At 45.9% G+C, this 22,494-nt stretch overlaps 1 protein-coding gene across 2 annotated transcripts in view; it reads left to right on the top strand.

The window, feature by feature from the left end:
* Nucleotides 1-17,472, top strand: part of KCNG2 (potassium voltage-gated channel modifier subfamily G member 2) — a 79,494-nt gene extending 62,022 nt beyond the window's left edge. For both annotated transcript variants that reach the window (XM_045006017.1, XM_045006019.1), the window contains one exon: nucleotides 13,970-17,472. In XM_045006017.1, the coding sequence (XP_044861952.1) occupies nucleotides 13,970-14,785 (816 nt within the window). In that variant the 3' untranslated portion in view covers nucleotides 14,786-17,472. The remainder of the gene's footprint in view (nucleotides 1-13,969) is intronic.
* Nucleotides 17,473-22,494: the final 5,022 nt, after the last annotated feature.

Raw genomic sequence — 22,494 nt, forward strand, 5'->3', positions numbered from 1 at the left:
TCCCAGCTGCATTAAATCCCATCTTATTCATCGCTATTGGATCAGCACTTCTTTGTGATACCTTGGTGCTCTGCTTTCATTAATGGGAGTCTTAATAAAAATGCCGTTCATTTTATTCATTTTTTTTTATCAAACAGCATGTTTTAGAAGCTGAGACACAGTGAACCTAACACTCACATTTAAAAAAAAATACCTTTACCCATATTATAAATATTGTCTACAGTGTCTAGGCATGTAGAGTGGGATTTTAGACTTAATTCAACTCCCTTGTCTTGTTTGAAAATCCCAGCTGTATAGCCCGTTCATCACTGAGATATCTGAGTACAATAACACTGAGCTGTAATAACAAAATATTCTTTCAGATGAAATCATTGTTCAGTTTTGATTTACTTGTTACCCATTCATGTTGTTAGTTTGCTTTTTGTATTTCACTTGCCTTGGACAATTCAGTCCTATACTAGCTGGAAACAGGGGAAGGACCAAATGACTTGTTATGTCTCTTCCATCTCTAATTGCTGTGATTCTGTGCACAATGAAACTGACTGGTGAGAGTCACTTTCACTTTCTAGTTCTGATGTGTTTGCTCAATGAGGTTATTACCCACAGTCCAGAGGAATATTTTAATTTAACACATGCTCATGTTTTATAAATTTCATGACAATATTTTTGTTCATATTATGTTTCTGTTAAACTTACATAAACTCCAATTTATGAGCCTGAAGCCCATTGACAGCATCCTTTAAATCCCAGCGTTTCTGTTCCTCAGACGTAAACAAAAGTTTGTCTTATTATTTCCTTTGGGCTCCCCCTATCTGTTTGGTTTAGCCATCTGTTGTCTATAGTCTTACATGTAGATTGTGAACTTTCTGTGGCAGAGCCTGTCTCTGTGATATGTTTGTACAGTGCGTAGTACACTGGGGCCCTGGCCTCTGGGTATTACGGTAATACGAGTAATAAAATAACAAGTTGTATTTTTGGTTGCTGTTGAGGTGCACGTGAACACAAAAGTGACATTTCTGATGTGTCTGGTCTGACCAGTGTGGTTACTGAGTGAGGGAGAGCACAGATTTCTTTTTCTTCTGTCAAATGAGGCCATCTCAGATTGTATAAGATGCATCACATAAAACCTTTACAAATTCTAGTCAAAGAATTTTATGCTTGCATCATCTTGATGTGGTCTCCCTTCTCCACACCTGACAATCAGAGAAGTTTGCTGTGAAAGTTCCAGTCTGAATTACTCAATCATGTCTAAAAACAGTCATGGAAGTGAGGGCTGTATTCCGTGGGTCACAAACAAAATTCTACAACCCAGGCAATCTCTAGGCTGTAAATCCAAAACCTTAACAGTTTCAGACTGTGTGGTGAGGTTCTTTTGTCTGAACCCCACAGAATCTGCACGTATTACAATACCGATTGCCAGATTTTTTCATGGCAAGGCACAGGGAGTTGTGATTGTCTTTTGAAAACAGTAGTGGGAGTTGTGTTTTTCTGTGAATCATCACAATGATTCAGCCCTTCACATGTAAGAAATACCTCTATTACTCTTTCCTTCATGTCTGTCTTTCGGTTTCCTGGTTATCCCATTCTGTAGTGGGCTTCCAGCTTCAGCTGTAAATGTTACAGTATCACCATTAACTCCACTGATCACCGGTGTGGATGCATCTGATCTCTAGGGAAACAGAGTTGGTGCTAAGAGTCCTCTCACTTCTGTCCCACAAAGCACTGGTTCAGCAGAAGTGGCCTGTCTGGCCGCTGTTCTGCACTCCACTGCCGGGGACTCAAGATGGCTAGAAGACACCAACTTATCCAAATAGCACTGCACTCATGGATCTCCCTGGTGAGCCATTTTCAGAGAGAGGCACGTCTGCAGTTTTGGAGCAGGCTGCTTATGGATAGAAAATGATGTGAGGAGTAAATACCGAATGTTGGTAAAGTACTTTGTAGAGAAAGTGCTGTGTAATAATCATCCATCATATTTAGCAATTACTATCCTCTTGAAGCAGCCACAGTTCTAGGGTTTTTTTTCTCTTTCTCCCCCTTTTCTTGTTTGTCTGTCCCCTTAAAAACCAACAAAACGGCACGCTAGTGCATGTTTTTGGCTGAGAGTAGTCTGCCTCCTTGACTTAAGCAGCTTAAACCTTAGCAGCAACATCAACAGATTCTAGAGCAACAGCTATAGAAAACGACATAAGGACATAGTCCTGCCGTAGCCCCAGGAAAAAGAAGAGGCCAGTTCTCCCAGCCAGTACAGAGAGTTTGGGGACTGTGACTGCATTTTGTTTCACTCAGTGTTGGTCATAACATTTTTGGGTGGGCATATGGAACAATTTCTGCAAATTCCCATGCTCAGAACTCCCCATCCATAGCAAGTATTACAGCCTCAGTTTCTGAACCTCTCCCTCTTAACTTCAAACATTACATACAGTTTAACCTTAAATAGAAATTACTTTCTGTGGGGGTGAAAAAGGGCTAAGGTTTCTTCAGAGGACAAGGAGGACCCTGAGGAAATGTTAAGGAGACGTGGGGAGCCATGTTTGTTGAGGGCATAAGAATGGCGAGTTTTGGATGCATTGGCTGATCTGAACCTAGGTGTGATAAAATGGACAGATCATTTCAGTGTAGTAATAGAGGGGTTCTATGGGGCAGGCTTCCTGTTAACTTGGTAATAAGTATATCCTGTGCTTAATGAACTTTTCCGCCCCAAATATGGATTTTACCTCATAATTGGTAAGGACTGTTAAGTTTTTGTTTTCATATTATGTTAAAATATCACAATACATTATGGTCATGATGAAGAATTAAATATTCAGGAATCTTTTAGCAAAAAACACCAGCAACTTTGTGTTTTTAAACTTATTCACATTTGGTGTAACTGTGGTACAAACAGCATAATGTGCTCCATATTTAATCTATTTTAGGTACTTAGATGGTCCCTGTTACTGAGCACCTCATACTCTTTAATATATTTAGTCTCACAACACCCCGGTGAAGCCGGGGTTTATTCTCACTGGGGAGATGGGAAACTGAAGCACAAAGGCAGGTGACTTACCCAAGGTCCCACAAGGAATCTTTGAAGAAATCCAATGCCAATGTCTCCTTCACCTGCATCCACAGTTTAAAAAGTACAAAAGGCCAATTTGCAATACCCTTATTCACCCTGAGTAGGATCCATACTCAGGGGTGAAAGTAAGTAAAAGGACTAACCAGTATGCCAGAGTCCTGGGCAGGGGCGGGGCCTCAACCGGAAGAGGCGGGGCCTTTAAATCAAGATTTACAGCCCCGGGGCTCCGGCTGTGGCTGGGAGCCCCAGGGCCTTTAAATCAGCCCCGGAGCTACCAGCTGCAGAGGCAGCTGGGAGCCGCGGGACTCTGGGAATATTTAAAGGGCCCAGAGCTCTGGCCGCCACTACTGCAGTGGAGCTCTGGGCCCTTTAAATCTCCGACGGAGGCCTACTGCCGCTACCCCGGGGCTCGGGCAGCAGGGCTCGGGAGGCGATTTAAAAGGCCTTGGGCTTCAGCTGCTGCAGGGAGCCCCGCACCCTTTAAATCGGCAGACTGGGGAAGCAGGTCGGGTCTGGTGCAGCGTACCAGCTCTTGCCGGTACGCCATACCGGCCCATACCGGCTTACTTTCACCTCTGTCCATACTCCACAAATGTTTGCATTGCCTTCAGTGGGACTGCTAGTGCTGTCAGGTGCTATTCAGTGCTAGTAAGGGTATCATAATCTGTCTATCCCAAGGTGTCATTATTTACACCACAGGAAATATTGGACATTCTCACACTCATACCTTGGCTTGGTTTGAAGGGTAAAATCTGTCCTTTACTTGAAGAAGAAGAAGAAGAAGAAGAAAAAAACGCCTGGGCATGTTCATCTCAGAGCTGCAGGAGATGTTACTATCTGAAAATGTGAGGATTGGACTGGAATAGAGAAGCTGATTGGTTTTGGCTAGTCCCTGTATAACTGGACTTCACTAATGAAGTGATTAATACCTATGCAGCACTTAAACAAATTACATCAGCTCACTTAACGTTACAAATACTTATATTTCAACTGCTCTAGATGCTATAAGTCGGGTCAAGGAAATGGAATTGTGTGAAATTGAAGACTTTTGGAACTGCCCTGGAAACCTTTAAATTCAAGACAGAGGGAATGGAATAATATAAAAATGAATAAATATATTTTTAAATCACCTAAAGTAAAAGCTTAGCCATTGCTATTATTATTTATCGAAGGCCTAACAATGGAACAGAGAACTGGAAGCAAGCTAATGAGCCAATATTTTAGAATGGCACATTAGATGATCTGGGTAATTATAAGCTTGTTAGGCTTGATATTGATCCCAGGCAACAATCATGAAAAAGCTGATGCAGGATGCAGTCAGTAAAGTATGACAGAATAATTAGTGCCAGACAACATGGTTTTATGGACAAGAGATGTTGTCAAACAAAGTTGATATTGCTTTTTGATGGGATACAAGTTTGGCTGACAAAGTTAACTGTGACGAAATAATGGTTTTGGTGTATGTCTACAGTGAAGCTGGAGGTATAAGTTCCAGCGGAACCAAACATACCCAGGCTAGCTCTGATTGAGCTAGTGTGCTAAAAATGGAACCATCGCAGTGCGAGCAGGAGGACAGGCTGGTCTCCCTGAGTCCAGTCCCATCTGGCACTCTATGTATGTACTCAATATGTATGTCTCCTTGAGCTAGAATTTATACCTTCCAGCTCAAGTGTAATACCCATACCCTGTGATTTGTGTAAGGTATTTGACGTAGTATCATGTGACACTCTGATTAAAAATAAATGCGGCTCACACTAAATTAATTTAAAAGCTGGCTGATTGATAGGTCTCAAAAAGTAATTGTAAAGGAGGAATTACGATCCAGCAGGGGCATTTGTAGAGGGGTCTTTTAAGGATCAGTTCTTGGCTCAGTGCTATTCAATATCTTTAGCAATGATCTGGAATAAAGTGTAAACTCATTGCTGGTAAAGTTTGCAGATGGCACAAACACTGACAAAGGAGTAAATAATGAGGGGGACAGGTCGGTTCTAAAGAATGATCTGGTAATGAGGGCACCTGGACCATAGCCCCACCCCTCTCCCAGCCTCCTCCCCTGAGGCCCCACCCACACTCCACCCCCCCACTCCGCCCTAGGCCCCGCTCACACTAGGCCCTCCCGCCTGCCAAGTCCCTCTTCTCCTCCACCTCCCCTCCCCTAAAGCCCCCCCCCATCTGCTGCTCACCAAGTCCTTCCTCTCCTCCTCCCCTGTGACTGCCCCGCCCGCTGCTCACTGAGTCCCTCTACCCCAGGGATGGGCAAACTATGGCCCGCGGGCCGGATCCGGCCCTTCAGGGCTTTGGATCCGGCCCGCGGGTTTACCCCTGGTGGTGCTGCGGGCCTGGTGCTGCTCTCAGAAGCAGCCCCCGGGCCGGGAGCTCTCTGCCCCCCTCTGCCCCCCCCCCAGGGGCCGCAGCACTTCCTGGAGTGGCGTGGGGACAGGGAAGGCATGCAGGGAGCCTGCCCTGGCCCTGGTGTGCGCCACTGCCACCCCGGAGCCACTTTAGGTAAGCGGCACCGGGCTGGAGCTCAAACCCCTCCTGTCCCCCGCCCCCCAACTTCCTGCCCTAAGCCCTCTGCCTGTACCTCGCACCCCTCCTGCACCCAACTCCCTGCCCTGAGCCCCTTTCTGCACTCCTGTGCATTCCAACCACCTGCCCTGAGCTCCCTGCTGCACCCTGCACCCCGTGCACCCCAACTCCCTGCCCTGAGCCCCATCCTGCACTCCATACCCCTCCTGTACCCCAACCCCCTTCCCTGAGCCCCCTCTTACACTCTGCACCCCTTCTCTGCCCCAATCCCTTGTCCTGAGCCCCTTCCTCCACATCCCGCACTCCACCCCCCCTGCCCCGGCCCTGCATACAATTTCCTCACCCAGATGTGGCCCTCGCCCCAAAAAGTTTGCCCACCCCTGCTCTACCCCCTCCCCTGAGACCCCACTGCCTGCTGCTCCCTGAGTCCCTCCACCCCCTCCCGAGACCCCCTCCACTCACTTAGTCCCTCCTCTCCACCACCCCCTCCCCCATGACCCCCACTGCCCACTGAGTCCCTCCATCCCCCCCTCCCCGAACAGCGTGGGAGTCACGAGAGGGGGGGATGGTGGAGGAAGTCAGCAAGCGGCGGGCAGTGGAGACCTCAGAGGAGGTGGAGGAGAGGAGGTAGTTGAGACTCAGCGAGCAGTGAGTGAGGGGCCACAGGGGAAGTGGAGATGAGGAGGGACTCAGCGAGGAGCAGCGGGGGCCTTGGCAGAGGGTGGAGCAGGGGAGGGAAGAGATGGAGCATGGACAGGACTACGGGGGAAGGGACCTTGGGGATGGACCGCAGGCGGGGCCACCACAGTCCAAGTGTTCATGCTCTCAAAGGCGGCAGGTCGGTGGCTGTGCTGCAGGGGAGGCTTAGCCTATGCCTATGAATGTTAGCAAGTCGGAAAGAGGTCAGAAAAGAGCTACAAGAATGATTCAAGGTTCGAAAACCTGCCTTACAGTGAGAGACGAAAGGACTCTGTAGTCTAGCAGACAAAAGCTTCATAACTGCAGACAGTGGAGATCCAGTGGCTGGAAGCTGAATCTAGATAAATTCAGCCTAGAAATAAAGCACTGGGTTTTTTACAATTTACCACTGGAACAGTTTACCTAAGGATATAGTGGATTCTTTGTTTCTTGGGGTCTTCAGATTGAGACTGGCTGTCTTTCTAACAGAGATGCTTTAGCTCAGCCAGAAGTTATGAGTTTGATGCAAGACTCACTGGGTGAAATTCTCTGGCTTGTGTTTTGCAGAACTTCAAACTGATGACCATATGGGTCCTTTAAAATCTATGAATCTACGTATAATCTAATCCCAAAAGATGCCGTGCTCTCACCTAGCACTGGAGTTTCCAGTAGGCGTTGAGTGCACTCAGCATCTTTTGGGAGGTGCTCAGCATCTTTCAGGCCCAGGCCCAGAGTTGTCAACAATATGAAAGGAGCCATGACAAGTTGTTGTGATAAAGAAAAGGGATAGCCATAAAAATGGAGAATGCGAATGTTTCCTGCACTGGCTGAGTGAACCTTTGTGAATTTGACCCCTTTTAATGCAGTTCTCCGACTGAAGAATCTTTGTCAATACTGGCTATATTTTTTGGCATAAAAAAGCAAATCTCGGCCAATATCTAGCTCTAATTTAATATTTTCAATCAAAATGTTTGGTTGCTGTTCAGACTCAGCCTGTAGGTCATTGTGAGCAGGATGACTCCACTGAAACAGACTACAATAAATGTCAAACTTCTCATTCACTGGCAGCAACCACTGCTCTCTCTCTCGCTTGCGCTCACTCACTCTCCAGCACTTTGCTCCTGGATGCAAATGGAAAATACAGAGACCAATATGAAGGCGGGGGACTTCTCAGTACTTTTGATCCCCACTGAGCTTTATTTGAAACTTAGCTGGTGGTGCTCTGAATAGAAACTACAGGGGGCAAATTTTGTCATGCTAGTGAAAGGTCCATGCATTCTGGTGAACACAACAGCTTCTCCCATTCCGGCACCAGCCTCTGGACACCAACAGAATAGTGTCAGACATCTAAAACTAACCAGTATATGCTGACGTTTCATATCCTGTTCTGAAATCAGCCAGAATTCTGCCAGAAGAGGACATGTTATCATTGTCCTTGGGCCTTTGTTTAGTGGGGGAGGGGCACACAATTGCCAATGCCACCTTGAGATGCTCTCTCTGTGCTGGGCAAAGGCAGAAAGAGACAGCATTTCAGTATTTTGGTGCAGAGGTAGTGGCAGCAGCAGGCAACCAGCAGGATGGCACTTCAGCCAGAGGCAAGCCAGAAGACCCTTTACCTCCCTTTACACCACATGATAAAGGGGGGAAAGAAGGAAAATCAGAAAGACCAGCTTTGGGAAAAAAGCTTTACCAAAAAAAAATAGGGCTGGAGATCATGGCAGGGGAAACCAGCTAAAGAAAAAATATGGGGCAATGAAGGAGAAGCAACAAAAAGTGGAAAGATGGGGGAGAAAACAAAGCTAAAAAGATAAAATTAGAGGGAGGCAAACAAGCATAACAATGTTGTAAGGGATCAGATTTTAAAAATGAGGCTAACAAGGTGTTTGAGCTGGTGTGATAATGGCAAGTATTAGAAAAGGGCGTTGGGACAAGCTTAAAAAAAAAACCAGGAAGGGATAGGTGTAGCAGGAACACATCTTTTCCCAGATACTGTAAATCCTGGGTTACAATCCGGCGCCCAGCTGTTAAGTGCTTCATGTTTTAATTTTCCATTAGTTCCAGGAGAGGTGTAATTATAGGAGCACAGCCTAAAAGGGGGACATCTCCCTGAACATTTCCGAATTCCACTGCTTTGTGAGACCACCCTATGGCTCTTGGGCAGCTCCTTTCAGCTAAAAGCGGAAATTCTGTGTGCTGGCGTTCACCATGGGAGCTGAACACGCTGTACATAAACGTCTTTGGCGTGGACTCAGTCTCAGCCCCAGCTGAGTTCTGTTTTGTTGGTGATTTACATGCTATAGTGCTGCACAGCTGCTACTTATGGGAAACAAGCCCTGTCTGTATTGTCTCAGTCCCTGCCATGTTTATATGAAGCAGGTGTTTGGTAAATTCCAACTGCTACAGTTAGGTTTTTTTTGTGGCAAAACTGCAGAGCAGAATCTGGCTTGTTTCTATAGCATCTGCACTTACACTTGTGAGGATGACAATTACAAGGGCTATCAATCCTCATACTTCAGGGTGTACTGCAGTGCAACAGAGCTCAGTTCTCTTCACTGCTGCTCAGGACCCAGCAGTTACTGAGGCATACAGAAGGATGGATTAAAAAGATTCTTCATTGTTGCTTCATTGTGTTACTGGCTCTTGTGCTGCTGCTCAGATGTAGAAAATAAGATGGCCTAAACTCACTCAACAGGATTAAAGTAGAATTTGGAACTGGAACCCAAATGCAATTGAATTGGACTCTTACTTAAAAAGATGCCTATTCTAACAAATGACAGCCAAATCTTATCAAGTAAGGAGAGTTTTTTACACACACACACACACACCCACCCACCCACCCCTCCCCATCAGGAACAGATCAATGGAACATTTGTTCCATTGTTTTTAATCTTCGTCAGACTTAATGATATTTGACACATCCGTTTGTCATTACTACTTAGTTGTATTATGGCAGCACCTGGTTGTTCTAGATGCTGTCAGATTGTCAAAAGCTCCGAATACCCAGTGTGCTGAGCTTTTTTGGTCAGTAGTAAGAGCTGGGCCATGCCACCTTGAGTTTACAAACTAAATAGACAAAAGCTGTGAGAGATTATTACCTTGATTTTATGGGTGGGGGATTTAGGCCCAAATCAAGAGGTGTTAGGTGCCTAAATAGCTGTGAGGATCTAGCTCCAAGTGACTTGCACATGGCTACACAGGAACTCTGTGCCAGTGCCAGGCATTGAACTCTCATCTCCTGAATCTCATCCAGTGCCCCCCACAAGACTAGAGAAGCTCTGTCCCCCTGAGACATGGCCCCAGGACCGCAGCAAGAGCTCCCCTAGCCCTGAGGCCATGCATGGAGCAAGATCTCCTCCCGTCCTGGGGTCACAGCTGGGTTGGAGTGCGGGGGCTTCCCCTGCCCCACCCACCTGGCACTTCTGCTGGGGAGGGGTCGGGGCGCTGATACTTCCCCTGCCTGCTCAGTGCTTCTTCTGGACCTCTGGGCTTCTGCCACCTGGTGGTGGATTTTTTTCCAGGGTTCCCCAGTTGGCCGGGGCCCCTGTGCATAGGCCCCGTAGCCCAGTTGCTAATCTGCCACTACCTGAAATCCTGCTCGCCCAACACACCGCTGCAAGAGAAGGTCCCGGACCAGAAGTGTAAGGAAGAGTGCTCACTTAGGGACAGGGTAGATCTATCTATAAGAGTGTTGGTACTGGTGGCTCAGCCTCCCCTGGCACTGCTGTGGCCGCTGGACCCCTGGTTGCAGGGTTTTGGGGGGAAGTTTTTGATTTTTTTTATTATACTGCCTCTTCAGCCACCCCGGGGCCTGCATGGGGCATAGCAAAGCTTCTTCCGGAGGAGCGTCTGAGAGACACATGCTTTTGTCCGGGTGGTTGGAGGGGGGGGGGGTGCGGCGCAGCTGCAGTTGGCCTGGGACTCTGGGCAGGGGGTCTCGGGGCTTCAGCTGGCTGGGTGCTCCTCTGGCCAAGGGGGTGGGCCTCAGGGCTTGGGCCACGGAGGGGGGCGGGGGGAATAATAGGACAGGGAGCTGGGGCTGGCCTCCCTGAAGGGGGGCTTCACCCGCTGCCCATGACTGTTGGTTAGGGTTATGTTGCAGCTTGCTGTTAAAAGGTGCAGCCATTAGCTTTTCCCTTGCAGCACCAAGAGCTTAAGCTACATTAACCTGTTGCACTTCCTACTGTATGTTGTTAGGATAACTTTTAAGTAAAATTGCATTGGTTTTATTTTGTGTGTTTATTGTCTGCATAAGAGCCATTATTAATATTTTTGTTCCTGGAGGCAACCAAGGTATTCAATAGCTTCATTAATGATCTGGAGGATGGCGTGGACTGCACCCTCAGCAAGTTTGCAGATGACACTAAACTGGGAGGAGTGCTAGATACACTGGAGGATAGGGATAGCATACAGAGGGACCTAGACAAATTGGAGGATTGGGCCAAAAGAAATCTGATGAGGTTCAAGAAGGACAAGTGCAAAGTCCTGCACTTAGGATGGAAGAATCCCATTCACTGCTACAGACTAGGGACCGAATGGTTAGGCAGCAGTTCTACAGAAAAGGACCTAGGGGTTATGAGTCGACAGTGTGCCCTTGTTGCCAAAAAGGCTAATGGCATTTTGGACTGTATAAGTATGAGCATGCCAGCAGATCGAGGGATGTGATCATTCCCCTCTATTCGACATTGGTGAGGCCTCATCTGGAGTACTGTGTCCAGTTTTGGGCCCCACACTACAAGAAGGATGTGGAAAAATTGGAAAGAGTCCAGCGGAGGGCAACAAAAATGATTAGGGCTCTGGAGCACATGACTTATGAGGAGAGGCTGAGGGAACTGGGATTGTTTAGTCTGCAGAAGAGAAGAATGAGGGGGGATTTGATAGCTGCTTTCAACTACCTGAAAGGGGGTTCCAAAAAGGATGGATCTAGACTGTTCTCAGTGGTAGCAGATGACAGAACAAGGAGTAATGGTCTCAAGTTGCAGTGGGGGAGGTTTAGGTTGGATATTAGGAAAAACTTTGTCACTAGGAGGGTGGTGAAGCACTGGAATGGGTTACCTAGGGAGGTGGTGGAATCTTCTTCGTTAAAGGTTTTTAAGGTCAGGCTTGACAAAGCCCTGGCTGGGATGATTTAGTTGGGGATTGGTCCTGCTTTGAGCAGGGGGTTGGACTAGATGACCTCCTGAGGTCCCTTCCAACCCTGATATTCTATGATTCTATGAGATACACCCACCAATGTTATACAGTCTGTGGCCCTGTGCAGCACCACCAACTATAAATATTCATAGGAGTAATAGGAATACTGCAGAGGGGTAACTAGAGGATACCCGTCTAATTCCCCCTCACAGCTGTGGTCCCAAGCTTCTCCGTTACCCTTAATGACATAACACCTCTCACATGCTGCTTGGAAGCCTTATCTTCTGAGTAACCTGGGAAGGAAAAGGAAGACAAAACAATAAAGAAATCCCAGGCTTACCAATGGGGAAAATTCCCACTTAATTTTTTTCTCCTAAGATAGATAATTCTTAAGGGATGGTGTTTGAGTCTTCGAATCCAGCCTGGAAATAGTCTTCCATGAGGAGTATATGCTTTGCTGCACTGGGATGCGGAGAAAAGAAAGGGTAACAAAAATCAGATCGAAGACGACATTATAAAGGCCTCCATAGATATAAAGTTATGACCATGGCCCTATATAGTAAAAGATGTCTTTAAGTTGCCAGCTGTGCAGTTAAACAGGGATATGGTGTATGTTGGGGCCCAGCTGTTTATATGCACAAATATCCTAGCATGTTCATAGACAAGGTCAGGACCAGCTTGCACAGCTGATGCCTCTTCCTCCACCCTCCATCTTTAAAAAAAAAAAAATGTTCAACTACCAGGGGCAGTAAAAAAGCAAATAAAATGGCAGGGTTTGTGCTCCAGAGAGGCCAAGGGCAGGGGTTCTCAACCTTTTTCTTTGAGGTTCCCCACCACCAACATGCTATAAGAACTCCAGGGCCCAGTGGGGAGTGTGGGGGCTCAGGACTCCTGGCTTCAGCTACTGGGGGGGGCTGGAGCGGCCTGGCATGGGGCTGGTCCTGAGACGGCTCCTCTGGTCACCAGGGGAGGGGAGTGCTCAGGGCTCCTCCGGTTGGGGGGGGGGCAAGTTTGGGGGCTGTGGGGGGTGGGGTCTCGGGCAGAAGGGGCGGGGCCGGCAGGCTAGCCTCCCCACAGTGGAGATTCCCCCACCGCCCATGACAAAAAGACACATTTAAAACGGGTGATAAATATCGGTCAAATCTAATTTAAAAATGGAATGAGAGAAGAGGATAATTGTATACTGTCTGTGGCTACAGGAGTTGTTATATTGATACATAAAAGTTCATGAACCACCCTGAAGTCAATCAAATAAGATGTCTTACATTGGTGCTAAACAAATGCCCCCTCCACTCCTCCAAAAGCTGCTGTAAAACACGAACATTTCAGCATGAACATGTAAATATGAGAACAGTTCTGTGATCCTAAGTAAATCAGTATCTGTTTATATGCTCAAGGTGATTACCACTGGGATGAAAGTTAATAGCAGCAATTTAGCTGTGAATTGGCAGTGTAGTTGCAAGGTGAGATTAGCAATCAAAGGACAAATCATCATTATTATTATTCATTGCTGCCCAAGTGCTCAGAGGTTAGTTTGTTTGCAGCTTTTGTGATTAAAAAGCTCATTTTCCATTACGCCAGTCTGCATTGGAAGGAATTTATTCAAATAATTCTCTGCCTCCAACGGTATGAGGGAAAATTGTTATGATTAGTTATAAGTAAGTAAATAGCTAAAACATCTTTTTCCCTGAAAAAACCAAACAGAGTTGGGGGATGGCGATTTTTATTTTTTAGAAATACTCACTGTTCCAAGTAGTTTTTATAGAAGGTTAATAAATTATTAAGATTGTTAAGCATGTTACACCTGTGAATAATGTTATAGACTATTCTAAGCACGTCATTTAAAAGCATTATAGATTGTCATAAACCACAGTTATAAACAGCATGTTGATTGGTGAAAGTCAATTATTTATTAAAAATCTAACTCTGTAGGAACTATTTATAAATGAAACTTTAATACAAAGTGTGACCCATCATTCTTTCAACATCTTCATATTCTGGGAGTAGTACCATGCAATCACACACAGCTCATTGCAGGATCAGGACATTAGTCTCAGCTTTGATCTACACTACAGAATTACTTCGTATAACTACATTGCTCAGGTGTGTAAATAATCCACACATCCGAGCAACGTAGTTATACCAACCTAAGTGTTGGTGTAGACAGCACTACATCAGTGGGACAGCTTCTCCCACCGACATAGGTACCGCTTCTCACGGCGGTGGAGTTATTAAGCCAACGGGAGCGATGTCTCCCACTGGCTTAGAGTGCCTTCACCAGAAGGGCTACAGCGGTGCAGCAATGCAAGTTTCTAATGTAGACCTGCCCTCGGTTTTCATCGGCAGCCTGTCAAGTCATCAGTGTTCTGTCTTGACGTCAGTTATTCTGGTTTTCAATTACCCATTCTAAAAGTTTTCTGTGATTTATTTTCTCTTTGTTACCAGTGATTTGGATAAGTTTTAAACTACACTGGAAGGTGTCTTTAAGAAGCACTATTAAACTTTTATTTGTTGGTCCTTTGGCTAAATCCCTTGTCTTTATTCTTTTCTGTTTTCTCCCCCTCCTGTTAGGGTGAATGTTCTCAGAAGTGCTACGACATCTTTGTGTTGGAGACGGTTTGCGTTGCTTGGTTTTCCTTTGAGTTCCTCCTGCGCTCCATTCAGGCAGAAAGCAAGTGCGCCTTCCTGAAGACCCCCCTCAACATAATCGACATCTTAGCCATCTTGCCTTTCTACATCTCTCTGATAGTGGATATGGTCTCTGCTAAAAACAGCAACAGGAAGCCTGGCAGTGGAGCAGGAAACAAGTACTTGGAGCGAGTGGGCCTGGTTCTACGCTTCTTGCGGGCTCTCCGCATCCTGTATGTCATGAGGCTGGCACGCCATTCACTGGGACTGCAGACACTGGGACTCACTGTGCGCCGCTGCACCAGGGAATTTGGACTCCTCCTCCTCTTCCTTTGTGTTGCCATGGCGCTCTTTTCTCCACTGGTTTATTTGGCAGAGAGCGAACTGGGAGCCAAGCAAGAATTCACTAGCATTCCCATTAGCTATTGGTGGGCTGTAATCTCTATGACAACTGTAGGCTATGGAGACATGGTACCTCGGAGCATCCCGGGACAGGTAGTAGCCCTGAGCAGTATCTTGAGTGGTATTTTGCTGATGGCTTTTCCAGTCACTTCCATCTTTCACACTTTTTCCCGCTCCTACACAGAGCTAAAGGAACAGCAGCAGCGAGCTGCAAGCAGACAGTTGCACCAGCTAGAGGAAACCACCAGATCCCCAAATGGTGACAGTTCTCAGGGACTGGGTACCTCCTCCCCACTAGACGCAGCTGGGGCGTGGCGTAAGCCAGCAGTGAACCAAGAAGACAAGAGGAAGTGTTGACTGCAAACAACTAAAAGATTTAGCCAGCAGCACTGAACTAGCAAACGAGAGAGTTCCAGATCTGAAACAAAACCCTATGGAACGAACATAAATCAGGGTATACAGTGAGACCTGTGCAAGAGACTGTCCTTCTTGAGTAACTTTTAGTGTCCCTAAAAACAACGTGGAGTACCGTTCTGCTCCCTCTTTCGTAGAAGGCCGCTTTCGTTAAGCAACTGATTTTGGGCAGCCCCCAAGGAGCAGTTGCTTAAGCCAGGTTTCCACTGTGTCCGCTAACAAGAAAAAATAAATTTGGAGAGAGAATTCATCCTAAGGGTCCATTGCCGGGGGAAATAAGGGTGCCATTTACTGTACATAAGCTTCCTGGTAGCCCTACTCTTTGCTGAGAATGTCCCAAAACCCTTATTCCCTATGCACAATGGATTCAATCTATGTGGCACCTCCATGGGGTGTACATCTCAAAGTGTAAAGGGGAAAGTTGAAAGATGGGGGAGAGAGGCCTGCCTTGACCAGCAGAAGGGCAAATTTATCCCTATTCCCTGGTCTTTTAATAAATAGTGATTTATTTATTTATTTATTAAATTGGGAACCATAATCTGGGCTGCCTGCTGACAGGTCTGACTTGTGCTCTTGCTCTTTATGCATTATTTAGTAAACATGCATATCTACAATAGTAGGCTTTGCACTTTAGCCCTGATGACAGATCTATACATGGACAACCTTGTTAATGATACTGAACGTCAACTTGTTTTCCTTTGCTCACATTTGCACATGGCTTAAAAAAAACCAAAAATGTGTTCCTCTGTTAGCCTCCTCCTTCCTGTGTTTTAAAGACTGTTTAACATTTAAGCAAAAATTAAAAGCACCTGCCCAATAGGGGTAGCCTTATGGTAAGGCAGGGTGGGAATAGTTGCAGAGACTCATGTTTGTAGTTTTCTGCAGTGGTACTTTGAAGACTGCAGCTCTATACAAAGGGCTTGATCCAAACCCATTAAGTCAATGGGAGACTTTCCATGGACTTTGGGGATCAAGCCTCAAAGCAGCAGCTGTCCCACATGTTAGGGAATAATCTTGGGAAGAGATGATCTTTTCAGACCCAGGTTACATCCGTCCATCCCTCCCTTCCCCCTAGTTTTCATTCCAAAAGATCACTACATTTAAACAAAAAGTCCGTGCCACAAAAACTCAACCATTTTTTGTTTATTGAATCAAATTTTTCATATCATGAGCATCTGTGAGCTCTCTGCCCCATGCTGCTCCTTCTTCGCTGTGTAGCTGGTTCAGTTCAGCGTGTAGCGTACATCTGGATGGATTCCTAATACTGGGTATCATTTAAGAAAAACAACATTGACGGGCACCTCATTCTTTACTGATGTAGGAACATTACACTGCCCTTTTCTGTTCCACCGCAGCTGTCAGGAAATGAACAAATACTCGTATATTACAGATGGGTTTTTTTCCCCCAATGGAGACGAGAATAACCCTACACTAGAAGATGACTGTAGTAAGCCATTGCTCAAAGGAATGGACTGAAAGACATAAAAGGTTGTTTTATTTTAATAAAAACTGGAAGTTTTGTTCCTGTATTGTTGCATTGGCTTTTCTTTTCCTTTTGAGGCTGTGCCATGTGCTCCAATGTCCCCACAGCTGACAGTAGCCATTTGCTCTTCCTGGCCTGTGTTAATCATTGGCCATGATCAGAACAACGGGTCAAGGAATTTGAAAAATCTGTTTAATTTAAAAAACAAGATGAAAAGCTGAGCTGGCAGACACCAGTGCAGCCACTTCCATTCTCACATAGGTGCCAGCTCGGAGTCTAAGGTTGAGATGGGAGGGGCACCTACCCCTCCCATTGACTCCAAGGAGAATTGTGGTGTCTCAGTCCCACCCAGGAGTGAGCCCTTTTAAAAGGGCCTTCTGGACATACAGCACAGTAACATAATCTGGGGAGACATCCCCTTGCCCCTGCTGAACCTCACATCCAAGCTGTGGAACTAGCATCCCCTCAGTGTGGGATCCACAGAAATACCATGCTGGAGTTTTTTTCTATGCGCTTAGCTTCAGCAAGATTAGCCTCATGCCTCCAAACAATTTTGGTGTCCCAGAGAGAGGTGAAAGTGAATAACAGATTAAAAGCTATATACTGCCTCTTCTTACAAGAAAAGGAGGAGAAAAAAAGATTGACCTGCCCCCTCTGTGAGCCACTTCCAGGCCTGCCAATTGCTGCCAGCATCTTCACAGCATCGTTCTTTTTGAGTTATTAAAAAAATGATTGGTCAGTAGTAAAGCAGCCACCACACAAACCTTATGGTTTCTGCCCAGAGCTCAGGTCTCTGAGTACTGCCTTGCAGTGGAGAATTAGAATGAAGCATCATACTGCTGGAGAATTGCCACGTACTGCTACAATTTGATATTTTAAACTGGAGCAGGATTTTCATGTGTTAAGTCTATTAAGGCTCGTCTTCAAGGCCCAGAATACTAGCCTGCTAAATGTAAAATCAAGCTGTACTGTATGGTAATGCATGCAGTATGGAGGCGATGAAGAATGTGGCAAAGTATTCTTGCCCCAAAACTTAAAATTAAAGCAGCTCACAGATTCTCCAGCTGAACTCAATAGACAAAATCATTTCATAGTATTTGCTTTAGTTCATGAACACCGTATGCTGTTTATACATGTAGTCTAAACACTGAACACAGTGATCACACAAACCTTAAGGGCTAGTTTACAATGGGTTTGTAGATGTCTCTTGAGACGATGAAGGTTATCACTGTGTCTGTTGAAGTCCATGACTCTAGGAGCATTAGATTCTTTCTAAAAAAGAGAGCACATCATGTTTTTCCTGACAGAATGAAAACAAACCTTTGCTCTTGGAGGTTTAGCAAATAGGCAGTAGTGAACTCCCCTTATGGATCGACAACTTAGAAACCTGTATTAACTAGGATATGGTTTTAGTAGTTTCTAATGACCCCAGCACCATAGTATCTAGCAGCCAGGTGATAGGTATTTAAGGACACTGCAATGCCAAGATCAATGATAATGTAGAAAAAGAATGACTTTGCATGTCTAGCACCTTTCAGCTTAAGGTCATAAAAGTATTATTGTTGAGCTATATTATTATGTATTGGCTGACCACAGCCAGTATCTTATAGTTTCAAAACCCATGTAATTAAATTACAATGTGCACACAGTTTTTTTGACTAATAAATCAACAACTGCAAAGACATATTACTCCTGTTACATAAAGCATGGCTTTTAATAAATGGTCAGTTTGCATATTGAGATGACAAACCAGGAAAGTATAAAGCAGGAACCCTTTAAACAAATTATTTTGGAAGCCTTTTCAAGTTCTGTGACACTGAATGTCAGACAGACTACACCAATATGAGAATGTTTTTTATTCAGCAATAGGTCTGGTCACTGCTAAGGCTCATTGCATTGGACCAAGTGCTTTGGGAGCATTTTCACTCTCAGATTTTTCCATTGGTGAATCTGGGCCATCTCCTAACCCTGTCTGCAATTTCTGACCACCTTGGTAGGCATCCCTATGTTTTTCTTGTCTAATACATGTTTCTGATCCACAATCATAATTAGACAGTCACTTGCTCTTTCCTAAAGACTGCAAATAAGCATTAAGACCTCTTCTACAAAAGGCCAGAGTTGCTAAGCTCTGTGATAGAGGCCATCTTTCCCACTGCCATCTACATGGTGACATTTTGATTTCATTAACACATTAAGAGTTCTCATACTCCAAGTTAATTGACGTGCACACGTACTCCTAGAAGAATATTTCCGTTGCAAACCCTGGTGCTCTTATTGTGAGTCTCAGGATGTTTGCTAAGGCCTGGTTTGACAAAAGTCCTGGCTGGGATGATTTAGTTGGGGTGGGTCCTGCTTTGAGCAGAGGGTTGGAGAAGATGACCTCGTGAGGTCTCTTCCAACCCTAATCGTCTATGATTCTGTGATCCTTAAAGCCTCAGTTTGAGGAGTTTCAGCTTTCTTCTGTAAAACAAAAGTAAATCAATATCCCTTATAGCTGCAGAGATAAGAACTTGAAAATGTGAACTCAAAGGGTTCCAAAAGGAAATAAAGCGAACCACACATTTATTAGTTCTACAATTTGCTTTGTTTTTAAGTCTATTGACTGATATGTTGAATGTTTGGGGCTGGCAGCATTGATATTTTCAACACATAGTGCTATAAGTTTGACAACAAAACCCCCCAAAATTCAGAGAGTTATAGGGACCAGATGGTACAATGCTATAGAAAAACGGGATACACAGGCTTTTACTATACCTTTCCACTGCATGTTCAAAACCAGCCCTGATCAGCAGTGACCAAAAGCTGTTACTGTACGATGAGCTTCGTGAAATGAGCAGATGGTCTCTGTTAAAGCTTCTCAGACTGGGCCCAAAATCACAAAGTCATTATCATAATAGGCATAGTTAGCGGTAGCCTCAGTGCAGAAACTTTCCTGGCCATGGAGGCCAAACTACCCTTTAGCCCATAAACGTATTGCCATCACATCAGGGTTGAGGTACAATAAAAAGGGATAGGCAAGGGGAAATGTGCACTGCTGCAGCATCAGCATGACTAAGGGCTAGTCTACACTGGCAACGCTAAAGCGCTGCCGCAGCAGCACCTTAACATGGCTTGTGTGGTCACGACGCAGCTCCCAGCGCTGGGGCACTGTCTACACTGGCGCTTTACGGCGCTGAAACTTGGTGCGCTCAGGGGGGTGTTTTTTCACACCCCTGAGCGAGAAAGTTGCAGCGCTGTAAATTGCCAGTGTAGACAAGCCCTAAGAAGAGCACTTCACTGCTCCAGCACAAGTAACCCAGCACCTTTCACAAGAACTAAATTCACAAAACATGTAGGGGGTGGGGGGGAAGTTGACAGCTGAAATTCACTGCACTATCATCTACTCTGGGCATTTCAGGCTTCTGAAGTCCTTTGGGATCAGGTCACTCACAAAAACAATTTTGCAACTTAGAGAAATCTGATCTGTTTTTCTAGATGTGTATTGTACTTGTTAGACTCACACTGCACATCTTTCACACTAATACTTACCCTTACATATACATGAACAATATTTTCACTAGGCCGCTGCTAATAGTCACACTGATACTTTCTTTCTGCTGCAAAGTGTCCAACAAAAAACATTAAAACTAAACTCTCACACTATTACTGGGCTCTCTGAAGTCTCTTGGTACAGTTTTAAAATGTGCTATCCTGATGTAAAGCCAGAGTAAAGTGGAGAATTTGAGATCCTGGTTTTTTAGACAGCCACTTCATGATTTTTCAACTTTTTTTTAAGTGGTGTGTTTTAATTTCCTTCGTTTAAAGAAAGTAAAAATATAAGAATAAGGTTCCTTTCACAGCTTTGCTCTGGATAGTGCTATTCTCTTTGTGGTCTCAAGAAGGATGGCTACAACCAGAGGCTTCAACTTCCCTCCTAGAAATGGTCTCCATTGCTCAAGGTTCTCCACCCTTCACCACCTTTCCTGAATTAAAGCCACTCACCCCATCAGGGACACCCATAACCTGAACCCAGCTGTCAGCTGCAAAGCACAAGACAGCTACTGTATTTGGAATCACATCTCTAGCTTCCTAGTTAACTCTCTTCTCATGTCATCTCTGGATGTTCTACGGAACCCAGGAGACATTCTAACACCATGGCTGCCAATGTTTCTGTCAGAATAATGTGTACACTGATTATATATAGCTACAGAGAGATATTTTTAATAGATCTGAAGTCATACTAAAAAAAATTATTGGCCTTTATTAATCTGTTAGGCTAAGCACAGAGTGCTGCCAAATAAATAATGGAAAAAGGTAGGCATGCTCAATTGCCATGTATTGGTTTTTCATCTCCACAATTCAAATTACAAGGTAAAAATACATTGGTGTCAAAGGGCTTGGCTACACTTGAAAATTGCAGCACTGGTGGAGGCTTTCCAGTGCTGCAATTAGTAACCGTCCACACCTGCAAGGCACATCCAGCGCTGCAACTCCCTGGCTGCAGCGCTGGCTGAACACCTGGTCTGGTTAGGGTGTAGCGAATGCAGCGCTGGTGATCCAGCGCTGCTCATCAGGTGTGGACACACACCAGCGCTGTAATTGGCCTCCAGGGAATAAGGAGATATCCCAGAATTCCTGTTCAGCCACTCTGCTCATCAGTTTGCACTCTACTGCTCTGGCCTCAGGTGACCCGCCCTTTAAATGCCCTGGGAATTTTAAAAATCCCCTTCCTGTTTGCTGCAGCCAGGTGTGGAGTGCAATCAGTTAATCTTTCCAGGTGACCATGCCTCCACGCGGCAAACGAGCCCCAGCATGGAGCAATGGCAAGTTGCTGGACCTCATTAGTGTTTGGGGGGAGGAAGCTGTGCAGGCACAGCTGCGCTCCAGCCGTAGGAATTATATCTTTGGGCAGGTATCAAGGTCCATGCTGGATAGGGGCCATGAGCGGGACACGCTGCAATGCAGGGTTAAAGTAAAGGAGCTGCGGAGTGCCTATTACAAAGCCCGCGAGGGAAACCGCCGCTCCGGCGCTGCCCCCACAACCTACCGTTTTTACAGGGAGATGGACGCGATACTTGGGGTGACCCCACTGCCAATCCGAGGACCACGATGGACACTTCTGAGCAGGGTGGGGGACAGGAGCAGGAGGAGGAGGAGGGGGGGGTGGAGGAAACCGCGAGTGAAGCTACTGGGATGGGGGAAGACACCCCAGAGTCCCAGGAGGCATGCAGCCAGGAGCTCTTCTCAAGCCAGGAGGAAGGTAGCCAATCGCAGCAGCCAGCACTTGGTGAAGGACAAGCAGAGGAGCGGGTTACCGGTAAGCGGCTTTTATTTTCAGGGTGGAAATGTTTCGGGAGAGGAGGGGGGGGTTAGGGCTGCATGCATGCATGCCTAGATGTGGAATAGCCCATTGATGTGGTCTATCACGTCGCGGTAATCGGCTGCAGTAATCTCAAAAGTTTCAGCCAGAGCGTGGGCAATGTGCCTGCGCAGGTTTATAGGGAGAGCCACTGTGGTCCTTGTCCCAGTCAGGCTAACGCGTCCGCGCCACTGTGCCGCAAGGGGTGGGGGTACCATTGCTGCACACAGGCAAGCTGCATAGGGGCCAGGGCGGAATCCGCATTGCTGTAGAAGACCTTCCCGCTCTTCCCTGGTGACCCGCAGCAGCGAGATATCTTCCAGGAGTAACTCCTGTGGAAAATGTTGGGAGACTGTTTAGTGCAGATCCCCCCCTGTAGCTGTTTCCTGTCCCCAACGCACAGAAACCCCTGCACAGCCCTGAAGCAATCTCAGTACCCCTTACTCACCATTTCGTGGCTCCTGTTGCGTTATGTGTGCTCTTATTTGGTATGGGAAAAGTATACTAAAGTGAGGACTGTAAACTCCTTCAGTGTGTGGGAATTACTGTCTGGATGAGATAATGAACAATGCTACCCTGTTAACTGTTGCCATTTTTGCCTTCCAAAAGTGACCTTGACTGCTGGACTGCCCGGCTCCACCACTGCACAGAGACTACAAAATCTGAGGAAAAAGCCACGAAAAACCAAGGAAGACATGCTGAAAACAGTTATTGATCACTCTGCTAGAGAGAGTAAAAACCTGCAGGACTGGAGAGAAAGGGAAAGCAGGATCCACCAGAGGGAAAGCAGGATCCGCCAGAGAAATGCAGTGGCCAGGAGGAAAAGCACAG

Source organism: Mauremys mutica, chromosome 2 (assembly GCF_020497125.1).
Source record: "Mauremys mutica isolate MM-2020 ecotype Southern chromosome 2, ASM2049712v1, whole genome shotgun sequence".
Classification (NCBI taxonomy): Eukaryota; Metazoa; Chordata; order Testudines; family Geoemydidae; genus Mauremys; species Mauremys mutica.